The sequence below is a fragment of the Copadichromis virginalis genome, linkage group LG5 (genome assembly GCF_057382275.1).
Source record: "Copadichromis virginalis isolate Kocher_CV1m ecotype Utaka linkage group LG5, C_Virginalis_male_GT1.1, whole genome shotgun sequence".
Classification (NCBI taxonomy): Eukaryota; Metazoa; Chordata; class Actinopteri; order Cichliformes; family Cichlidae; genus Copadichromis; species Copadichromis virginalis.
Window position 1 is genome coordinate 39,560,219 of NC_140622.1, and position 20,852 is coordinate 39,581,070.

General features: G+C 43.2%; 1 protein-coding gene across 1 annotated transcript in view; it reads right to left on the minus strand.

The window, feature by feature from the left end:
- Window positions 1-20,852, minus strand: part of LOC146710377 (dedicator of cytokinesis protein 3-like) — a 234,835-nt gene that overhangs the window by 13,087 nt on the left and 200,896 nt on the right. Inside the window, exons 18-45 of the mRNA XM_085457761.1 lie at window positions 20,678-20,849; window positions 20,150-20,247; window positions 19,575-19,658; window positions 18,628-18,728; window positions 17,996-18,077; window positions 15,526-15,696; window positions 15,004-15,189; window positions 13,697-13,889; window positions 12,392-12,519; window positions 10,398-10,544; window positions 9,044-9,142; window positions 8,861-8,955; window positions 8,673-8,748; window positions 7,867-7,967; window positions 6,276-6,334; window positions 6,036-6,184; window positions 5,859-5,944; window positions 5,672-5,698; window positions 5,225-5,320; window positions 4,724-4,784; window positions 3,744-3,837; window positions 3,511-3,659; window positions 2,448-2,534; window positions 2,236-2,340; window positions 1,629-1,770; window positions 1,325-1,491; window positions 641-727; window positions 329-508 (exon numbers count right to left, since the gene is read on the minus strand). Coding sequence (XP_085313887.1) covers window positions 329-508; window positions 641-727; window positions 1,325-1,491; window positions 1,629-1,770; window positions 2,236-2,340; window positions 2,448-2,534; window positions 3,511-3,659; window positions 3,744-3,837; window positions 4,724-4,784; window positions 5,225-5,320; window positions 5,672-5,698; window positions 5,859-5,944; window positions 6,036-6,184; window positions 6,276-6,334; window positions 7,867-7,967; window positions 8,673-8,748; window positions 8,861-8,955; window positions 9,044-9,142; window positions 10,398-10,544; window positions 12,392-12,519; window positions 13,697-13,889; window positions 15,004-15,189; window positions 15,526-15,696; window positions 17,996-18,077; window positions 18,628-18,728; window positions 19,575-19,658; window positions 20,150-20,247; window positions 20,678-20,849 — 3,222 coding nt within the window. The remainder of the gene's footprint in view (window positions 1-328; window positions 509-640; window positions 728-1,324; window positions 1,492-1,628; window positions 1,771-2,235; window positions 2,341-2,447; window positions 2,535-3,510; window positions 3,660-3,743; window positions 3,838-4,723; window positions 4,785-5,224; window positions 5,321-5,671; window positions 5,699-5,858; window positions 5,945-6,035; window positions 6,185-6,275; window positions 6,335-7,866; window positions 7,968-8,672; window positions 8,749-8,860; window positions 8,956-9,043; window positions 9,143-10,397; window positions 10,545-12,391; window positions 12,520-13,696; window positions 13,890-15,003; window positions 15,190-15,525; window positions 15,697-17,995; window positions 18,078-18,627; window positions 18,729-19,574; window positions 19,659-20,149; window positions 20,248-20,677; window positions 20,850-20,852) is intronic.

The following is a 20,852-nucleotide window of genomic DNA, read 5'->3' on the forward strand; positions in this document are numbered from 1 at the left end:
ATAGAAATGAACATTTTTAGTCCATTTTATACATAATTTGTTCGCACAGATTCAGAGATTATGCGCACGGATGACAAACTGCTGTGCTTTGTAATAAAATACATGTTCTGTACTTTTGTTTATAAAAGGAAACTCTAACATATCACTGAGGTTAGTGCATTCTGGACCGTTTGTGTTTTATGAGTGGATAAAATAACAGTGGTTTAATCATATTGTGGCCCCTCCTTCACCTGCCTATAAAACTGCCCACTGTGATGCGCTGTAAGATTTTACTGCTGTGACTCAGCCTCACGGGGGCCGATGACATGAAATTCCCTGTCTGTCTGACCTCTTGGTATCTGGCGATGCCTCCGTTAACAGCAGCGTCGATGACCCCGTTCAGCGTCATGCTGAGCAGGTTGATGTTGCCGTGCAGCTGCTTGTGTTGGTACTGGCTGATCAAAGTGCGCAGCTCCTGGTTCTTATTCTCCACCACAGAGATGGCGTTTTCTAACGGGCTCACCTCCACCTGAGAGAGAGACGCAGAGCGACGAGGAGCCAAAGTGAGAGACGCTCAGATTACTTCGTAGAATATATCGTAACAGATTGTTGTGAGTTTATGGATCCTGTTTATCTTTACAGATCTCTTTCATGTGCTCACCAGCTCTCTCTTCTCCACCTCAAACCAGCGGGAAATCCCGGGCAGAGGGTGGGTGAGGATCAGAGTCGTCCTTTCTATCCACAGACTCTGAAAAACACGACAAGCAGGGAGACAAACAGTCCAGACTTCAGGAGGTTTGATGTAACATCAGCAGCCATCGAAATCTCCTGAAATATCTAATTAATGTTGAGAATCCGGTTTATTAATCATCTAAACTTCAGTCAAAATGAGCCATGCTGGCTGAATTTTCAGAGAGCTTCAGAAAAAACCCGGCAGATCTTAATGAACTGAAGCAACGCTGTAAAAAAGAGGTGGATTAAAACCCTCCACAACGATGTGAGGGAGTCGCAGAGTGTTTGATGCTGTAAGCTGCTGAATCACGAGGAAGGTTGAAGGAGAAACGATGTCTCTACTGTCAGGGATGGAAATGACAGAAAGCAAAGACAGACGAGGAAGATGTCAGATAAATTTCACAGGAAGGAACTTAAAGAAATGTAAAACTTGGATAAACAAGGCAAAAAAGGTTTTTGTAATGAGTCACTGGATATAAATGCTGTAAATCGTGTCATTCATAAGAATATAAACAAAGGCAGGTTCAGCTGGGTTGCAGTAAGTAAGTGTGTTGAGCTGATTCACTGAGTATCTAATAAAAGAATAAGAGGAAAAAAGCACTTCCTGTCTCACTTTGAACTCATTGTCTCGATCTTTGGGGCCTTTGTGGAAGGGCCGGTCGTAACGGAAGCGGCGAACGTTGTTCACTCGATAGAAGCTCTTAATGCGGTCCGGTACTCGGTCCATCTGAAGGACGGTCACGCTGTCCGGCACCGGCGTTACTGCGTAGATCTGGAGGTCTGAGAGGAGGGAGGTCAAAGATATAACTGAGAGCCGATAACACAGCAAACAAAACGCTTCCATGGACGTCAGGCGTGGATTAATATTTAAATCGAGCGGTCTTTGGATGAACATCAGCTCTGCTGCTGAAGGATACACTGTGCATCACACTGCAGGATGGCCTCGTCTGGTTGATTGGGGTGCTGCATTGCAATGGCTTGCGGGAATTCTCCCAGCATCCTTTGCTGGAAGGCTTCTAACCTTTCGTAGTCATGACCACGGCAGACAAACTCTTTGTTCTAGAGGGAACGAATCAAAAACGAACAGAAAAGATTAAGATGTTCATTTTTTAAAGCAGAAATCTTGAAGCCACCTCTTAAGTAACAAAACCTGCAGTTCCTGTAATGACCACTTGAGGCTGGATCCCAAAATGCTCTACAGCAGCCGTGAACATGTTTACTTCTCGCTTCATAACAGCTGTTTACTGGGTCACTGAATTCAGATGTGGCAGCTCAATTATTAGCTTGACCAAAGTCCTTCTAGAAACAAGTCCATCCACCCTGCAGCCATCGAAATATCCTCAGAGAGTTTGTTCACTTTGCCCCAAAATAAGGTTTTAAAAAGCTTTTTTCCTGGAAGGCGTACGTCTTCTTCTGTGAGAAGTGAAACCATTAGAGCTTTCATTTTCTTTTCTGATGGAAAATTACTCAACTTCAAATAGAGTTAACGTGCATGTGTAAATGCTGCACAGTGACATCACTCACTCTGAGGAAGAAAGGGAACTTCCTGCCGTAGAAGCCGACCCTGAAGAACTCGGGCTCCAGGCGCTGCTGCTCCATGATGTTGTCGTAATAGGCCGCCTCCATTTTCTGCAGGTAAAGGTCGCGGGGGGAAGATTGTGAGATCTAATAATTAATATGTCCTTATCATATTAAAGATCTAAAAGATTCTTGATGTGAGTGTTGTTGGGGCTCACCCGTATCCAGCTGAGACTTTGGTAGTCATACAGGGATTCGTACTGGAAGGCCAGCTCCCTGCACAGAGGAATGCCGTACTCCCAACACTGAGGACACACAAACACACAAAACCATGGAGGCGCTGATGTTTGAAGCAAAACCACAACAACTAACAAACTGCCTTTAACTGCAGCGAGCTGATTGGTTACCAGATAACACTTTACATACTGACCCCGTGCTTAACAGAGAAGACGCAGCAAGTGTCTAATATGAAAGTAGTTGCTGCTGGCACCTTGTAAAACCAAGACTGGCACCCCGGTGTTAGATAAGAGAACATACCTTTATTAGTCCCACAAGGGGAAATTTCATAAGGCTGCTGACCTATTGCACGCAATGGCGGCGCCATCTTACCCTGCGACCATACATACATTACACAAACATCACATGGGGAAGACAGGTCAGAGAGGTATAACAATGGAAAATGCACCACATGAGGAAAGATAAGGAGAAAAAAAAATGTGCACATAGCACATGAAAAAACTCTTAATACACCAAAGAAACACACGACGAACAACAGGGGCGGGTAAAGGGTGAGAGACAGCCAGTGTAGACAGCACAGCCGGGCCTGCGTGCGCTGGTCTCCTTGATCCAGCGTCAGCATCGGCGGGGAATAAGCGTCGAAGGCGTTTGGAGGGGGATGAGTGTGTATCTGCATGTGTGTATATGTCTGTGTGTGTGTCCAGAGTTCAGCTGAGACAGTGTCCTTCGCCCTGCCAGGCTAAGCAAACAGTCTTCCAGCCAACCCAGGTGGCCTTGCATAGAATGGGAAGAACAGACTAAACACAGTCGTTATCAGGGTGTTGTTGTTCAGCTCCAGCCTCGAGACCGCAGCTGGTGCCGAGAGGGGATCCGCATGAAGTGATGGTGCTTTTTACTTTACTGCGAACAACTCATATGAATTTCAAAGCTGTTCTAACAGTCCGACACTGGTCTCTCAATCTCCCGTTGGAGAGCCGCGAGCTTCTCCATTAATGAAGCAGCTCGTGACCTCTAAAGCCCACGCTGACCGTGTCACGCCCTCACCTTCCCCTTGTTGAAGTAGTGGATGACTTTCCTGCAGAGTCCCTCCTTGCGGTGCCACTCGGTCTGAGAAGGATAATGCAGGAACTCCTTCAGAGGACGCTCGTCCCAGTGCAGCAGCTCCCAGTATAACAGCAGGGTGAACGCGGCCTCTGCAGACAAACAGCCCAGAGAGCGTCAGCCTGGTGTTTGTCACACGTTCTGCTCGTGTCCACGAGTGACTGATTCTGCTGTACCTGTGTAGTTCTCCGCCTGCAGATGCATGTCACACAGTTTGTGGATGTAGCGGATGTACATCTCCTCCTTGTTGATCTCTGACTTGTAGAAGTTCTGAGAAGAAACAAAACAGACAATTAATGCACTTCCTGTGTTTATGCACTGATTTAAACCTGGGATGCCAAACGCTGCAAATACCCACTCGATAGGTGTGGAAATTTCTTAAAGAAGGGCAGAACTTAACTCAAGGCCAAGGTCTGAATCATCTTCATCATTTTCATGGACCTATTTATGGCATACTGTACCAAACCTATATGTTAGTTTGTTTGTTTGTAAAGGATCAAGTGTAGACCAACTGAATGTGGAAAACATGAGAATTATTCTTGAAGGCTGTTTATTTAGAACTGGACGGTTTAATAAATGTGAAGCAGCTTGGAAAGAAAAGTGTCTGGACTTGTTTAAGTTTTCTTGAAGACGTTTCACCTTCATTCAAGAAGCTTCTTCAGTTCTAAGAACAGCTGGTGCAGAGTCCCAGATTTCAGCCCATGGGGGCGTCTCCAAGAGGGTCAATGGCAGCCATGTTTATGAAGTGACTGTTTCCAATGCAGAGGTCTGATCCTGGCACAAATAGGAGAGCTGTCCATCTGCACATAAAGGTCAAAGGTCACTCTCTCGAGGATGCCAATGTTCACATTCTGGACAGAGAGGACAGATGGTTTGAAAGAGGAGTGATCCTCGTGTAGAGGATCAATAGGGGGTCCATGACCCTCTTGGGGGGTCACTCCCATAGGCCTTAAATCTAGGTCTCGACAAGTTGCTCTTAGAACTGAAGAAGCTTCTCGAATGAAACGTCTTCAAGCAACTCAAAGAAGTCCAGACGCTTTTCTTTCCAAGCTCCTTAGACTACGATGACCTGGATGACTGAGAAGCTTCACAGACAATAAATGTGAACACTTTCTGAACTCAGTATTTTAGTGATGTCGCTGATTTAAAGTCTTACCAGGAGGTTAACTGTGCAGCCAATCTTCTTGTTTTCGGTTTCATCTCCCTTCATACAGTCCCTGAAAAAATGAAACCAAGTTTATAAAACTTCAAACTTAAACCTTCCACACTTACTTATGAACCTCCGCTTTTATTAACTTGGGTGGGTGTTCTCATTTAGCCCAAGCTCCAAGACACTTTTTCCTATGATAGACGTCACGAGATGCCCAACAAGTTTGCAAACAACAAGAAGACTGTTTTTGAAGACGGATATAAATATAGATACTGCAGGTAAAGGAGGGTTACTGCAGGGAACGTGACTAAGTGCTGGTATTCTACAGACAAAGACTTTTATATGATGGCCCCGTATATGACCTGGGTCTCACAGTGTTTAAAGTTTCTTTGCTCAGTTTAAAGACATTTCAAAAGCACAACAACAAAACCAAACTTTCTATGACTTATGGAGCATAAAGTACCACAGAATCATTTATGTCCTATGAATACAAAGGCTTTACTGTACCGGTAGTCGAGCAGCCGCTCCATCAGTCGTGTGACGGAGGTAACGAAGGAGATGCCCGTCTCTCTCCACGTCTCCTGCTCGATCTTCTCCAGCAGGCTGCAAGAAGCATGCAACAAATTACACACTGGAAACAGTTTAAACTGTGGGGACAAACCCACCACGTGCCTCTGGACATACTGTGTGTAAGCACATGTGAAAGTGTGTCGACAATGTTCTACTTTAAAAAAGACGTCAAAAAGTTCAACAAGAGCAATAAATGAAGCCAAATCTGATGTTTCGTGTTTTAGTGTAACGTTTTTGTCCTGTGTTGTGAGCCATGACTTCTCCATCAGGGAGTTAACAAAGGCTTCACTGAAGGTCCGACAGACTCACAACAATGTCAGGTTAGCAGATAAGAACAGTCAATGTTAGCAGCGTATATCTGCCCATGTGCAGGGAGTGTCATACCTGGGGTAAGGCCCAAACAGCTGGGTTCTAGTCCCGCAGCAGACAAAGCAAACACACAAAGAGAGTGTTAGAGCAGAAAACTGAGAGTTAATTTCTGTTATCAAAGAGAGAAAAGAGCAGCAGGGCAGAGGGATTCGCTCCAGGTTAAAAACAGAAACACGGGGAAGTCAAAGTCTGCGTTCCTCACAGCAAACCGAAGAGCTCCCTGTAGTTCTCGTCTCCTTTCCCCTCCGACACCAAACTGTCCAGCTTGTCAATCAGCTCAGCCTCCACCTGCACACACGTACACAAACGCTCTGACTTCCTCTGGTTTTCTATGAACGACCTGAACAGTCTCTGTACAGCTGAGCGTGTGCTCCTGTACCTGTTTGAAGTTCCCGTTCTTGCGCTGCTCCCAGTCCATCATGTCGTGGAAAATCGGGATCATGATGTTTCGCACCTCCACCTGCGGGACCAGCGTCACTCCCAGGAACGGACCAATCATCCCGGGAATGAAGTGGATCTTATTCTCACCTGAAACACGTTTCAAACATGGATCCAAAACCATTTAAACAGTCAAACTTAAGTCGGACACAACAGTTTAAACCCGACGAGAGGATCGTACCCAGATTCTGCCACATGCTGAAAAGCTCGTAGGTCATCATCACTCTCATGTCACCGTATCTGCAAACAGATCAGATCTTCAGTCACTTTACTTATTGGATCAAACAGTCTCTGTATTACTGACTCTGACTCAGTAACAGCTGTTATATTTGTTTGAAGTGGTAAATCTAATTTTATCGTTTAAATTAGTTTTCCGATGACTCAAGCTGTTCACTTTCTGACCACACTGAGACAATTTAACAGCAAAAATACACATTTAAAAAGAAACAGAGTAAAATTTTAATCTCGACTCCCTCATTTCTTAATATGCATCAGCCTAGTTTTGCTCTAATTCTGACAATTCTTGGAAAGTGAAAATGAAAAGTGGAGGAACTTCCAGAGCCCGAGGAGACGCTGCGGTTCCTGGAAATATTTTGTGGAAAGAGCTAATGGAGAAGGGAAATAAGCTCTTCCTGGATTAAATGTTTTTCTGCAGGACTGATAAAGTAAGTTGGCATGTTTGGATGCTTCAAAGAAGAAAACTGGCTCTCAGCATTTTCCCAGCAGTTAACATCCAACATCTATATGAATGTGTGTGTTGCCACGTACAGAATAGAAAAGATGTTTGGAGGACAGTGCAAAATCTCCAACAGAGGAAAATCTCATCGTAGCACATCGTTCAGATTGTTGTCAGACTTCAGGCACTGTGGATTATGGTATTACCATCCTGCTCTGCTAACATCAGGAAATGTTTCACCATAAGATAAAAGTGATGAAAAGAACGATTTATAATCACCTTCCCTTTAAAGTCGCCTACAACACCTGACTGTAAGCCACACTGTGGACCTAATAGAAGAACATCCACGGTGTGGTGCATTTTAATGACAATGACATCAGTGAAACAAACAGCACCGTGGGGCAGCTGTTGTTGTGATTGTGTGCTATATAAATAAAATTGAACTGAATTGAAATTAGAGGTCCTCGCTGGTTTGGTCATGATAACAAACAAGCGTCTGCTGCCACAGCTCAGCTTCATCTGATGTTTCACTTCAATCGTCCACAAAAACCCAGCAAATGACCAACTTAGTCTCCTTCAAGCCTGCATGTGCAGCTCTTACCTTTGCAGTGTAGTGTCTGTCCATGCAGCCACCCACTGATGACAGTGATCTAACCCTCACATACTCATCAATGTGAAACACGGCGATGTGGACCCAAACCAACACAGCAGGCACTACTGTTTTTTCCTTTAATCTGTCAATCTTTAATTAATGGGAACATAGCAGGAAGTGTCAAGTTTACAGTTATTACAGTGAATTTAAAAAAGGAAAACTGGGTATTTATATTTATTTTGGTTCACTGACATAAACACAAAAACTGAATGAATGAACTGAAAGAATTTTGTTTTCTTACAAAAGCAAAAGAACATAAAAAAAACAAGAAAATATCTTTTACCCTTCAGTCAAAGGTCAGATTTGTCATTACATCCTGTCTGATGGAGCAGCTGTTACTGTTTTATTTTTTTTCTTATCCATGTTTTTCTTCTCTTTGTGTGTGTGTGAGCGTGTGTGTGTGTGTGAGAGAGTGAGTGAGTGTGAGTGTGTGTGTCCCCTTACTTGTCTAAGACCTTCTTCCTCTTAGCAGGACTCAAATTTTCCAACTGTAAACTGGGCTGGTTGATGTAGAGCACCGCCAGGCTGAAGTAGGAATTCCACACCTGCACGCACACACACACACACACACACACACACACACACACACACACACACACACACACACACACACAGCTAACGACACGTTTTCTTTCTTTGCAAACGGCCCTTTGGTCGCAGCTTGCACAGTGATGCAGCCCTCACTCTCACTCTTTGCACTCGTCAGTTTTCACATAATGAAGTTATGAAGTTGACATTTTACAAAACTTCAGCCTCACGTCTGTTTCAGTAAATCAGCAGCTTCAGTTCAGTCTAACAGTGTTTCAGCTTTGTTTCATGAAACCACAAAATAGTGACGATATAAAAGAAATAATCTGAATAATATTCATGATTTAGAAAAACAACATTAGTGTTAGTAGTGAGGAGACTCAGAGAGGGGAGGACGGCAGCTTTGTCAGACGCTTTTTGTTACACGTGGTCGTTTCCACTGTTATCAGTCACTGTGGTTTGTGCGCACCTGACAGGGTGACGTTAAGTTCAAACTCAAAATTAAAATTTTATTTGTTACACACATAATCATACACCGTACGACATGTTGTGCCCGACCATTAAACTAAACTACAGAAACTGACAAGATTTATAAAATTTACAGTAAAAAATTTGCAGTTAAATAAAAAAGGGTCTAACAGATGTAAACAATAAATTAAGAATTTAACTAAGAAATAAAGACTAAACTGAGAGTTAAAGGTAAATGATAAAGTAGGAGTTACCTTAAAGTCAAAGTCGGCTTCTGTGAAGTTCTTGTGCAGAGCAGGAGAGAGGTACTGCACTGTGGTCAGGATGATGCTGCACAAACACACACATGCATCGCTTTGATATTTACTCCAATGATCCAGCAGCGATCGGACTCAGTCAACACTCGTGTATTTCCAGCCTGTCGGGTAAGTTGGTGTCTTACTTGCTGGTGAGGAGTCTCATGATGTTCCAGTCTCGGGGGAAAATGCTGAGCTTCATCAGATTTCTAAACACACACATGATCTTCAGCAGAAACTCCTGAGCAGAGGGAAAGAGACGAGAGCGTGGATTAAAGATGAAACCTCTCCCTGTTGTCATGTTTCACAGTGAGTCAGGACTTCCGTACCTTCAGCTCATCTTTGCTCTGAAAGTTTTCCATCAGGTGCTGGAAGTGGATATCTGTCATCTGACGGAGAAGCGACAGGAGGCAGGACACGTACTCTCCCTGCCAACAGGAAGCAGGGCACAGTCATGTAAGTGCATGGAAACACAAAGGAGTCAACAGTGAGGTGATGCACCAGGATGAGTCGGGCTCTTTCCCAAACTGACCCCTCTTTATCAGCCTCTCTGCTGGCACCACTTTATGTTTCAGTAACTTTTTCCAGCCTTCATGTAAAGATAAATCTGCAGCGCCACACACAAGACACGAGGAAATACGAGTTCACTCCACTTTTTTCTAAAGGGCGCTAAATAATTCTCACTCACGCAAACTTCATCAAACCTCTGTGTTGATCTACTGCATTAAAATGCTGAAGTTCAGAGGATGGATTCGTGTTTGAATCTAGTTTTTGTCACCACCTAAAGAAAGATTGTAGTCTGTATTAAAATATGATAAGTGTGAAGTGAGACCCTGCAGGAAACCCGGCGCCTCCATCTGAGAGGAGGAACGACGAAGGAGAACGAAGCAGCTGATCCAAAATAAAAACTCACAAAATCTTTCTGTGTGGCGTCGACACCAATAAGGCATAAAATGAACTGCATTACACCAAAGCATGACATAAACGATAAAGTTGCAAGAACGTTTTTAACATGATGAATTATAATTTCTATAAAAGTTTTAAATACCTATCTACTAAACTTTAACTATCAATTTATCGTTTATAATGACATAAATAGAATATTAACAAAAACAGTTTGTAAACACTTCTTTGGACTCTTTTGTTCTTATTTTTATTCATTGCTTTATTTATTCTTGCTTCCTGGTTAAACAGGAGGGCAGCAGATGAGCAGACTGAGACTGAGCCAAAGATGAAATGAATGTAAATGAAGGTGAACAGTCAACAAAAATGCATCAAATTTACAAAATACAAATGAACCCAGACGACTCAGATTCACACATCTGTGATTTAACTAAGATATCGTTCTGCACAGTAATACAAATAAAGATGGAAGTTCTTTAACGCATGCACAAAGAGACGTAACAGCAGGATGGGTCAGTGATGATGATGGTGGAGTAGGAGAGGGCAATATTGACAAAACCAACAGTTTTCATTTTTATTTTAACACTTTTTGCTTCTCTCAAATCTCCCGTCTCTTATTTTGTTGCCATCATGTAACTGTACGACAGTATAAAGGGACAACAAAGCTATAACATGAATATAATATTGCCCTGCCCTACAGCAGACAGACAGTCAGACGGATGCAGGGTGGATGAGGGGCCGGGAGGTGACGTAGTAGTAGTCGTATTGTTAGTTACTAACAGCGATCTCAGCGGTGCACTGCGGACAGCGTTGACCCCTTACCGCCTCCTGCGATTGGCTCTTGCTCATGATTGACAGCAGGGTTTGCAGGAGGACGTCCAACAGGGACTCCACCATCATCTCCACCTCCTCCTGCACCGACGTGTCCTGGAAGAAGAGACGAAGGAAAGGAGACATAAAGAAAAGGAAATCAGAGCAGAGAAATAAGGACAGCTGCTCTCTGTGCGTTTCGTGTACTTTTATATAGGTTAGTGTCCAATAATGAATTTTGAAGGTTTTAGGAGCTTTGCTGCAGCTGTGTCTCACACATTCCTGCTCCTGAGAGGACAAACCTGACTGAAGGCTCACTGCAACACTAAACATTCACAGTACGTAATGGAAATAAACACTGGTTTCTCACTGGTGCTCACGAATTTCAGTTTCAGTTCAGATCAGATGAAAGTGTCCAAATACTTCAGAGACTTCAGCACCAAAAGCAACGCCTCAGAAGAGAAGAGCGTCATCACTGAACATCACTCGTTTCAGGAGCCGTTAATATGTTTTAACCTGACAGCGGTTTGTTTGGCCTGCAGGGGAACTTTGAACGTTTCACTACTTTGATAACAAAGTTCCTGTTAGAGTTGGCAGTTTTTGTCCTCCTGTGAAACGTTTTACCATGTAAACATTTAATAAATGAAGTGCTGGTTTTATTCCAACTTACTTGGTTACGTCTCCATTACTGCATTTGTTCTGCATTTTCTTTCTGATGATCTTTTATTAATTATACTTCAGCCACAGATGATAATTAGGAGTTAAAGTAAATCATCGTCGCAGCACAGGGACACGGCAGCGTGAGCAACTTTACCTGATAAAACTTCTGAAAGATGAACTACATTCAATATTTTCTTAAGCATCATCTTTGGTGACTGCACCCCCACGCACCCCTGCAACAGCTCAAGATATCTCCCCAGAGCCAGAGCAGTTATAAAGCACCACCTCCACCCTAACCACCACCCTTCAACATCCTGCCCTCTGGAAAAAGGTTCAGATCCATCAGGTGCAAAACAAACAGACTAAAGATCAGCTTCTTCCTGTGAGCTGTCAGAACTCTTAATGCAAACTAAGAGTGTGCACAGACGTCTCCAACACATCCACCCTGACGCTGCTGTTGATCATCCATGTGCAATATCTCAGTCTTTCCATGTTCTGTGCAACATTTCTTTGGCGCATGTGTAATATTTAGGTCTCAGTGGAATTATCATCTCCACCCTAAATGACCATAGCCCCTCCACCCTTATTTATGTATTATATTATATAACTGCCCTTGTATACAGCCACACAATGTTTCTGTTTCAGTGTTTCTCTGCATACAGCATGTATGTAGTTCACTCACATGTATATTGTTTTCTCTTCTTTACTTTTGCACATTTGTGCTCCAGCTACCCAACTTCGCTGTGCAAGAAACTGCACAATGACAATAAAACTCTAAGTATTGAAGTTCTGTTCGTTCAGTTCACATGAAACAGCAAGTCTGAAGTATTTACGGTGGGCTTCCTGTTCATGTTCTAACCACAGCAGCGCCACATCAACAAAGACCACCATCACACAACTGCAGCCACAGTCTGAACATCATGTTTGTCTCTGTATGATTTCTCCTTCAAATCCTTCCTTAGCCTCACGATGTTTCTTATTCAGGTCAATGAAAAGTGATCATGAAAACACAAAGAAGGTGCTTATTGATTTTTTGAATATGCAGCTGTAACCATGGATTTACTTTTCTTGCAAAGGCACGGACATTTGGTGGAGCAGAGGCTCATGGGAAAACAAAGGACCCATCTGGTTCACCTTCTACAAAACTGCAAAGCCAGGACTGGCCTCAGCTGGGAATGACTTCTTTCTTCTAGCTTCTGGGATAAGTTTCCTTTCAAACCCCACAATGACACTCAGATTTGAATGCAGCGGTGTTTCGAGTGTGTGAGTGTGTGTGTGTGTGCATGTGTGTGTGTGCGTGTTACCAGCGAGCTGGTCTTGATGATAGAGAATATAGAGCTGAGTATTCCAGAGCAGATGAGAAGCTCTTTCTGTTGCCTCAAGTGCAGGTGGATGTGATGGAGGACCACAGGAAGTAGGATCCTCCGAGACTCTGAGGGAACACAAAACAGACACACAAGTTTACTTCAGTTCAGGTTTATTTGAGAAGGACCACGCACACGTTACATTATGGCAGTTAGGGTGTCTGTGGATCGTAACCCAACAACATCGCTGCTGTTCACTGGAACAGCAGCGATGCTGCTCAGAGGGAGTCGGCCTCCTGCTCCTCTGGTCTGGTTCATGTCCTGAAACAAATCCATCTGAAAACTGTGCAGCTCTTCAAGCTTTTGTAGCTACAAGTTAAAGGTTACTGTCAAGTTAGTGCCATGAAACAGATTTTAGAAACATTTAATGTCAGTGGGGAGAAAAAAAACAGGGAGGCAATGACAGGTTAACTACACACAAACACCAGAGACAACGCCGACATAACAAAGTCACTTATTATCTGCATTTGAGCGGCTTCGTGGCCGATTACACAGCAGAAATGTTGTTTAGCAACGTTAGCAGACGTGCCGTGCGGAGGTCCTCCCCCAGGAGGGTTCGAACAAAGTTTCACCAGAAAGAATTTTGATGTGTCAGTTTGAGACTATTCAGCATCAGCTGGTGGTACTGAAACTGTCAGGCATTAATTTTGTCTCACCTTCACATTAACGCATTCAGTTCTGAGTCATATAGAGAGACTCTTTTGCATTTGTGTGGGTTCACGATTTAGAGCGAAACCCAAAATTGAAAATGTCAGGTTGTAACTGTCTCTTCAATTTGGGGACATAACCTCTTTAGATTAGCGTTCCCTGTTCAGAGATGGTAAACGTGCAGCACGTCACACAGAGCTGTGGTGACAGTAAGGAATCTCCACTATGTAAATGAGCCTTATTGAAAAAAGGAAAGGTAACGTTACTTTATGTAAAAATACGCATGTCTGAACCATACAGCAGTTTCACAACATGTTGGTTATGTAGACGGGTGATTTTGGCCACAGGTGGATGTGAGAGTTTGTTGTCACTCTGTGTCAGCCCTGTGACCCTCTGTGACTGCTGGGACCCCAAACTATCAGCTGTTAAGAGAATGAACTGATGGACCTCTAGTTGATGATGTATTTGGGTTGCTGCATGTTTGACTCGCTTTTGTTTGTTTTTAAAGTCATTCACAACCTTTATTTTGATTTTAATAGTCCTGTGGCAAAAATCACAGCGCATTACATTAACGCATGAATGAATCCAAACATTTACCTGGGAAAGAGAAGAGCCGGCTGTCCACGGTCCGAGCTATGGACTGCAGCTTGACCACATCCATGGACTGTCCTATGTGCACCGTGGACGGCATGCTGCCCAGGGTGCCACGCACAAACTCGGCCACCTCTTGCACCGTAAACATCTGCAGCAGCTCATCAAAGATGGCTGGGAACGAGTTCAAAAGTGCAGCCTGAGAATGAAATTAGGGACAGAAGAGGTGTTAATGACAAGAGGGGAGAGGTTCATTTAGGGAGGAGGGCAGCAGGGGGAGTTAGTCAAAAAAAAAAGGTTCGAGTGAAAGAGAGAGAGAAGGAGTCGGTTATAAGGAACAATCCTGGTTTCAGTGACTGGAGTGTTCACAGGAGAGAGGTGCCAACCCACACGAGGAGTCATAAATCCACACAGGTCAGCAGGTAGACATCTGTTCAGATCCAGCTATTACAGTTTTTACAAAACAGCTCGTACGAAGAGGCACAGAAGTTATTCCACAGCAGAAAACAAACCAGAGCTGGAAGTGAAAGGTTTGAAAAAAGGAAGACAAAGCACACACACTAGCAAGTCAGGGGTATCAATCATTAATAACATGGTTCAAACAGAGTGAACGGACACAAAGACGGATTTTAGCACAAAGAAGCTGCAGCAGACGTGGCGTTTTGGACAAACAGGTTCATTCTGGTGTGAACTGGACTCAAAGTGGCACAAAACTGAAAGCTGCTGAACTCTGGATGAAAACTTCTTCTCCACTCTTTGTATTTTTACTAACAATATTTCACCTCTTCTAAAAATAAAGATAATCTAAGCCTATGAGGTCCAGTTTTAGTTCCACTTTTTAATGTTTTCTTTAAGAGTTCTTCTGGTGAAAATTGTGAATTTTGGAAAATGTTTAGAGGCCTCATTGAAAAATAGGAAGAAGTACATGAGATTAATTTATTTCAACGAGTTTGTTCTTATTGCGTGAATCAAGGCTGAAAAAGTCCAAATCCTGCAGTACCTGTAAAGGCCACGTGAGCCTGGATCTAAGGACAGCAGAGACGCGTTTACAGCCAAGAAATATTTTTGTCTCTACAGCGAATGAAGTGAAGAGTTATCAGGATGGATGTCATTAACAAACATGCTCTCAGTCAGAGGACGTGTGTGACCAGCGAGTGCAAGAGGACATCGTGTACTTGTGTGTTATATCAGCCGGGACGTGTGTGCGGAGGACCACAGGTGTGTGTGTGGTTAGAGCTCTCTGAGGTGAAATGGGACTCTGGGCTTCACGGGGTTAAAGGGGTGCTGTGGGTTTCTTCCAGACGTTTACTTACTGACAGCGGAGTCGGCCGCAGAGCGTTGGCGCTCACGGCCTGAGTGCAGTTGGCCTGTCCGCTGCCAGGAACCTGTCCTGGGACAGTGGACTGCAGTTGGCCCAGGGCAGGAGCTAGTGCTAAGGGAGCGGGAAGCCCGGCGCCGGGACCTGGGACTTGATTTGGGCCCGGACAAGGCTGGGGGCCCTGTGGTATTTGGGTGTGGAGGAGACCCAGGAGGAATAATAGGGACCCAATTGAAGGAGCAAAGATTTAGGGGAAATTGAAAGAGAAGATGAGGAAAGGAAACAAGGAAAGATGCGAGGTACAAGTGGAAAAAGGAACAGAAGTGAAATAAAAGTCAGATTAAGGCAACTACAAGAAGATGGGAAGCAGCTAAACTAAAGTGCATTTTACTGTTAGCTGTCTACTGTAAACTATGACGATACAACAGTTTCAACATCAAAATCACAACAATAAACGATTTTTGTCTGCTTCATAAACAAGGAAGAAAAATGTTTTTGTTGCAGCAGGTTTCCTCACCTGAGTGAAGATGAGCGTCTCGGAGTTGCGGCTGTCCAGGCTGAGGACGAAGCGGATCGACTGAAAGAGTTCTTGGACGCTGGTGCGAAACTGCTCCTCCTCCATGCCACACGTGGCCCGAGAGTAAAGGATCCGAGACTGGATGATGAACTTGAACAGATACTCCAAAGCCTGAGAGGACGTGCAAACAAAGAAAAGAGAAGCATGAAATATTCACTCGGGGTTTTTTTTGTTCTAGGAGAAACACAAACCTCAAATGTTTTAGGAGTACAGTGTTCCCTCGTTTATCACGGATGTTGATAACCTGCGAAAGGTGAAATCTGCGAAGTAGCGAACGTTTTGTTTTTTACAACTATCATAGATGTTTTAAGGCTGTGAAACCGCCTCACTACACACTTTATACACTTTTCTCAGACAGGCATGAACATTTTCACACATTTCTCTCGTTTAAACTCTTAAAGTTCAAACCTTCGTAGAAGAATACGTCCAGTATTATATATATATATGTAATTTAAACTGTTTCCTCTCTGTTTTATATTTGTAGCACTTTGGTCAACATTGTTGGATGTAAAGTGCGTTATAAATAAAGATGCTATGCTAAAGAAACCAAAGATAAAACCCTGTTTTCAGGTCCAGAACACGGGAACAGAGCAGCTGCCAGAGAATTCAACATTTATCGATCAATGGTACGGACGTAAAGGAAGCAAGAAGAATGAGTTGGGTGAAGTTTGACTTATCTGACTACTTTGTTTCACTTAATGCTCCTTAGAATCCTTTGACGTCGACACTGTTGTGTTTGTTGTCTTGCAAAGATTTATGTAAATTGACAAGCTGAACGCATTCTGTGCAGTACAGGAGACACGGCACGAGATTGATTGAAAATGGTCTACAGCCAATCAGGACGCAGAACGCAATGCGCTGCAAAAACAAAAAACAACGTGAAAATTGCACTAAAAAAAATCGGCGAAACATCGAGGCTACGAAAAGTGAACCGCGATGTAGCGAGGGAGCCGTGTACACTTTTTTTAAAGGATGGGTAATTTAAGTTAAATGAAATATTCCCACTTTAAGCTTTAGTTTCTCTTAGTTCGAGCATCAGATTACTTATTTTAAATGAACAGGAGGGTTTCCTCAGAGTTCAGAACAGAGACTAAAACACAAACTTTGACTCACAATCATGTAGCTTGTCCAGGTTTTAATAACATGAACGCCAACGATGCTTTTAGTGACAAATATGACCAAACTGACAAAGACTTAAAAAGACTTCCTGTAAATTTTATTTAACGACATTATTTTCAGTTAGCTTGTTTTTCTAGTTTCCTTTTTTTTATTGCTTCACAACCAGTTTTAGTTTTTAGTTTAGTTCAGTGTATTAATCTCGTTTTTATACTTCCACATTGTGCCATTCTGTGCAAATGCACAGAAGACATAAAACTGTCTGTAAACTCATCACTCTGTCACATGGTTGTGGGGGAACTTCGGCCGCTCATTTAGCTCGTGCTCTTGTTCTTGTGGGTTTGCGAGACTCATTGATGCACAGCTCCACCTCTGTCTGAGCTGTTTGTGCTGATATCCTGTGTTGGTTTTACCCACGGCCTGAGTGCAGTTGGCCTGTCCGCTGCCAGGAATCTGTCAAAAGCATGTCTGAGTTACAAACTGTGAAATCCCCACTGAGGCTGGTTTGGTGAAACGCGTGGTTATCAGGATGTGAGATCAAATTCTGAAGTCTGAAGACTGCTTACTCAAAATGTTTGCTGGCTTTAAGTCTAGTTTTGTTTTCTTTTTTTCCTTTTCTTTTTGCAAAACCTACCAGCTACAGATAATTAAAAGTGTTCTTTTCATCTGGAGCTTACGCCTTTATCACATCTGCAGGAGACAAGATCCTATTTGTATCTGGACAGAGATCCCAGGATGCACCAGGACAGAAACATCTGCAGCATCTGGGCTGCTCCTTGTTTACAGCAATGGTTAAGAAAGTTAGTGGAAGAATAAAGCAGACAGAAACAGGCTAAAACTCCTTGGACGCAGTTTATAAAAGATAAATCTGGAGACTGCAGCATGTGTCAAAGCTGTCCTCAATAATTCACGCCGTCCACTTTTTACATGACAGTGTGACCCATTTGGGATGGATGCTTGAGTCGGATAAATATTTTAACGTGCTGAGCAGCGTTTGTCTACTAAATGTGGTACGTTCTGCACATCTGTGTGGGATGGTGCATCTATTCCCAGCTCTGCTACGTCACTGATGTAGTTCTGAATGCATGCAGTCATATTTTACCTGAGAAGAACGTCCAGTGGGAGGAATTAAAAAGTTGAAAAGGTGTTTTTTTGTTTAAAAAGCCTTTATGGTGAAGACTGTTATATAAAACTCAGTGAAGAGATGAAAAATGCCAACAGCCCTTCATGTGTTTGATTATTCGGAGTTCAGTGTTCAGGTCAGTGCTCCACCCAGGTGGCACTGAGCTCTTACCCTCATGGCTTCCTGTATGTGGTCCTGCCTCACCACCTCAGCAGAGCGATCCATGTACCACTTCAGACAGCGGATCAGCTCCCTGAAACACATTTAAAAAGCCACACAGGGTTGATTCTCTGCACTGGAAGGAGTGCAAACGTAGCATTACTTTAATAAAGGACCCGTTCAGCCCAGGATGGCTCTGTAAATAAATGCTTAGATTTTCCTTTTGTTGTGATAGTCGCAGCACTCTGCAGGACCAAACATGTACGGAAATACATCACAAAGACCTGAAAAACTAAAATTTGTGCAGTTATAATAACTATATGTGTCTTTTTTTATTTTCTGCCAGTCGACCCGAGATCGAGATCTTTGTTTCATCCTCTATAAAATATTTAGTCAGTGCAAAACTAATTTTCAGACTCTTACTAAAAGCAAAACTTCTCATGTAATATATCTGGATGAGGTCAAAGTTAAATGAGCATGAAAAGCATGCAATCCTACGCCAGTTTTCCATACTGTATTTATCTCTGATGCCCTTGAGCCACCGTGATGAAATAAATCCAGGAGAAGTCAAACTGCAATAAAGGCAAACGACGTGTACACGAATATACAATCACACAGGCTGTTAGTTAGAGAGCAACACTCACTTGTAAGCTAATGCTCCAGCAAAGTGCTTCTGGATGTAAGTGTCCATCACCGGCCTGAAGTGGTAGTATTTACTGTCCCTGAGCAGGTTTATAATGAACACCTGTGAGACAGACAGAGACTGTGATCAGTGAGTGTGATGCTTGAGTGACGCTTAAATGCACAGAAAATGAATCATAATTTACAGTCGCAGTGAAAAAAGTACGGCCTCTTTCAAAGCGAAGGGTTTAGCTATAAAGAGATTTAAAAAGGAAATGGTGCTACTAGCCCTCATGTTTGGAGCAGTTAAATAGAAGCTCAGAGGAACCTGAACACATAGCATTTTATACCATGTCATTACTTATGAAACACAAACTGAGCCACAGTGCAGAGGCAGTGTGTGAAAGTCTATCACACGATGCAGCAATGACTTCATCTCTCTCATCGTCATCGACAGTCTGCTGCTGTGCTTGGGATCATTGTCCTGCTGAAGCTTCTGACTGGACAGAGCTTTTCATACGTTGTTGTTCAGCTCGTATTTACAGATGTGCAGGCACCAGGTTATTGTTTATATTTTAGTGCTTTCTTTGTGATCATGTGATCATGACCCCACAGTATTTTATTTTCCTGTTACAGCGTAACCTTCTTTCATCACCCACCCACATTTTCCAAATTTAACTGTAACTCTTATTCCTGTTGCACAGTCATACTGAAATTAGAGTAAAAAAAATGACAGAATAAAAAGTCTTTCAGCTTTCAGGGTTTAGGGTGTGTCAGAGCTCCTGTTTCCAGTAACTCAGAGGATGACATCAGTGGGACTGAAACTGACAGTTAGCCTCATCTGTATTAGATTGTTTCTTCTGCAAGTCTCTAAATCCTCATTATTAAATTTAATGAAACTCATTATTTGTTACTTTTGTTTGTTTACTTTATTTTCTCCTTCTTCGTGCACTGCCCACGCCACACTCACCAATGACTGAAAAACCAGCGGCCCATATTTGTCTGTGTTGTCATCCAAGATGGAGAACAAGGTGTCCAGAATGTCCTGAAGAAACTGAGACACACACACACACACACACACACACACACACACACACACACACACACACACACACACACACACACACACACACAATGACATGTCTTCAGTTTAGTAAACAGCTGCTGAAAGTCCTGCTGAGGAAAATGGCTTACATAATGGCGGAAAGAAATTTTCCGTTATTAGTTATTTATGAACACCACATGACAATTTTTAAAGAATCAAACCTTTTCATGGTATCCTCCCAGTTGCTGGTTGTCTACAAGCTAATGTTAATGGGACCACAGGAGTATTACAACACCTGTAGAGCTCTTTTAACACATGCTTTAAAAAATCACCTCAAACCACCTCAGAGATCACCAACAAACACGTCCTGCCCAGCAACATGGCAAATGTCTTACACAGCAAATCTGGCACAGCTACAGAATATTATGATGATCCACGATACAAGTGTTTACACATATTAAACAGAACAATCTCCCCACCTGTTCGACTTCAAACCTCACCTTGACGATCTCTTCTCCGCTGACATGCCGAAGCCGTCCAAGGATGTCCATGACCCGGTCGGGATGGGCCTTCCACTTCAGCAGGGCCAAGAGGTCCACTGGAAGACAACAGGAATGTCAAACACCAGGAAAAATGGAAAAAGGCTCATATTCAGACTTCAGCCTGTGAGCAGCAAAACAGCCGTTTAATATGTACAACGGAGTAAAAACTGTCATAAATGAGGAAGCCACTGTTAGCGCAGCACAACGGCTGAAAGCAGGTGTCTGTATGCCAGAACCATAATAGATGGTGACAGTTTTTCCTCACTTTAATGCTGTCACCTCAAGCTGCTTTATGTCAGGTTACGACTACAATATCAGAAAGAAACGCCAACAATCATACGAGCCCGTATATGCAAACACTTGGTGACAGTGGAATTAAAAACACCTTTTTCTGTGTAACAGTCTGAAATTCTCACGTGTAATCGTGCATATTTAAGCACATTATCCACGAGCGGCTCAAACGCCGGCTGCAGATCAGCTGCGTACCGTTCTGGGTGAGCTTGGTGGAGGAGAGCTGTGTGGAAATCCAGAAGGTCTCTTTCATGCTGCGCTGGAAAATGAGGCTGGAGGGGATGTTGGGACAGCTGTTGAAGTCCTCCTTACAGCAGGGCAGCCCCAGGTAGAGGGCGTGGTTACTGAAGGTCGTGTTTTCATCACACTG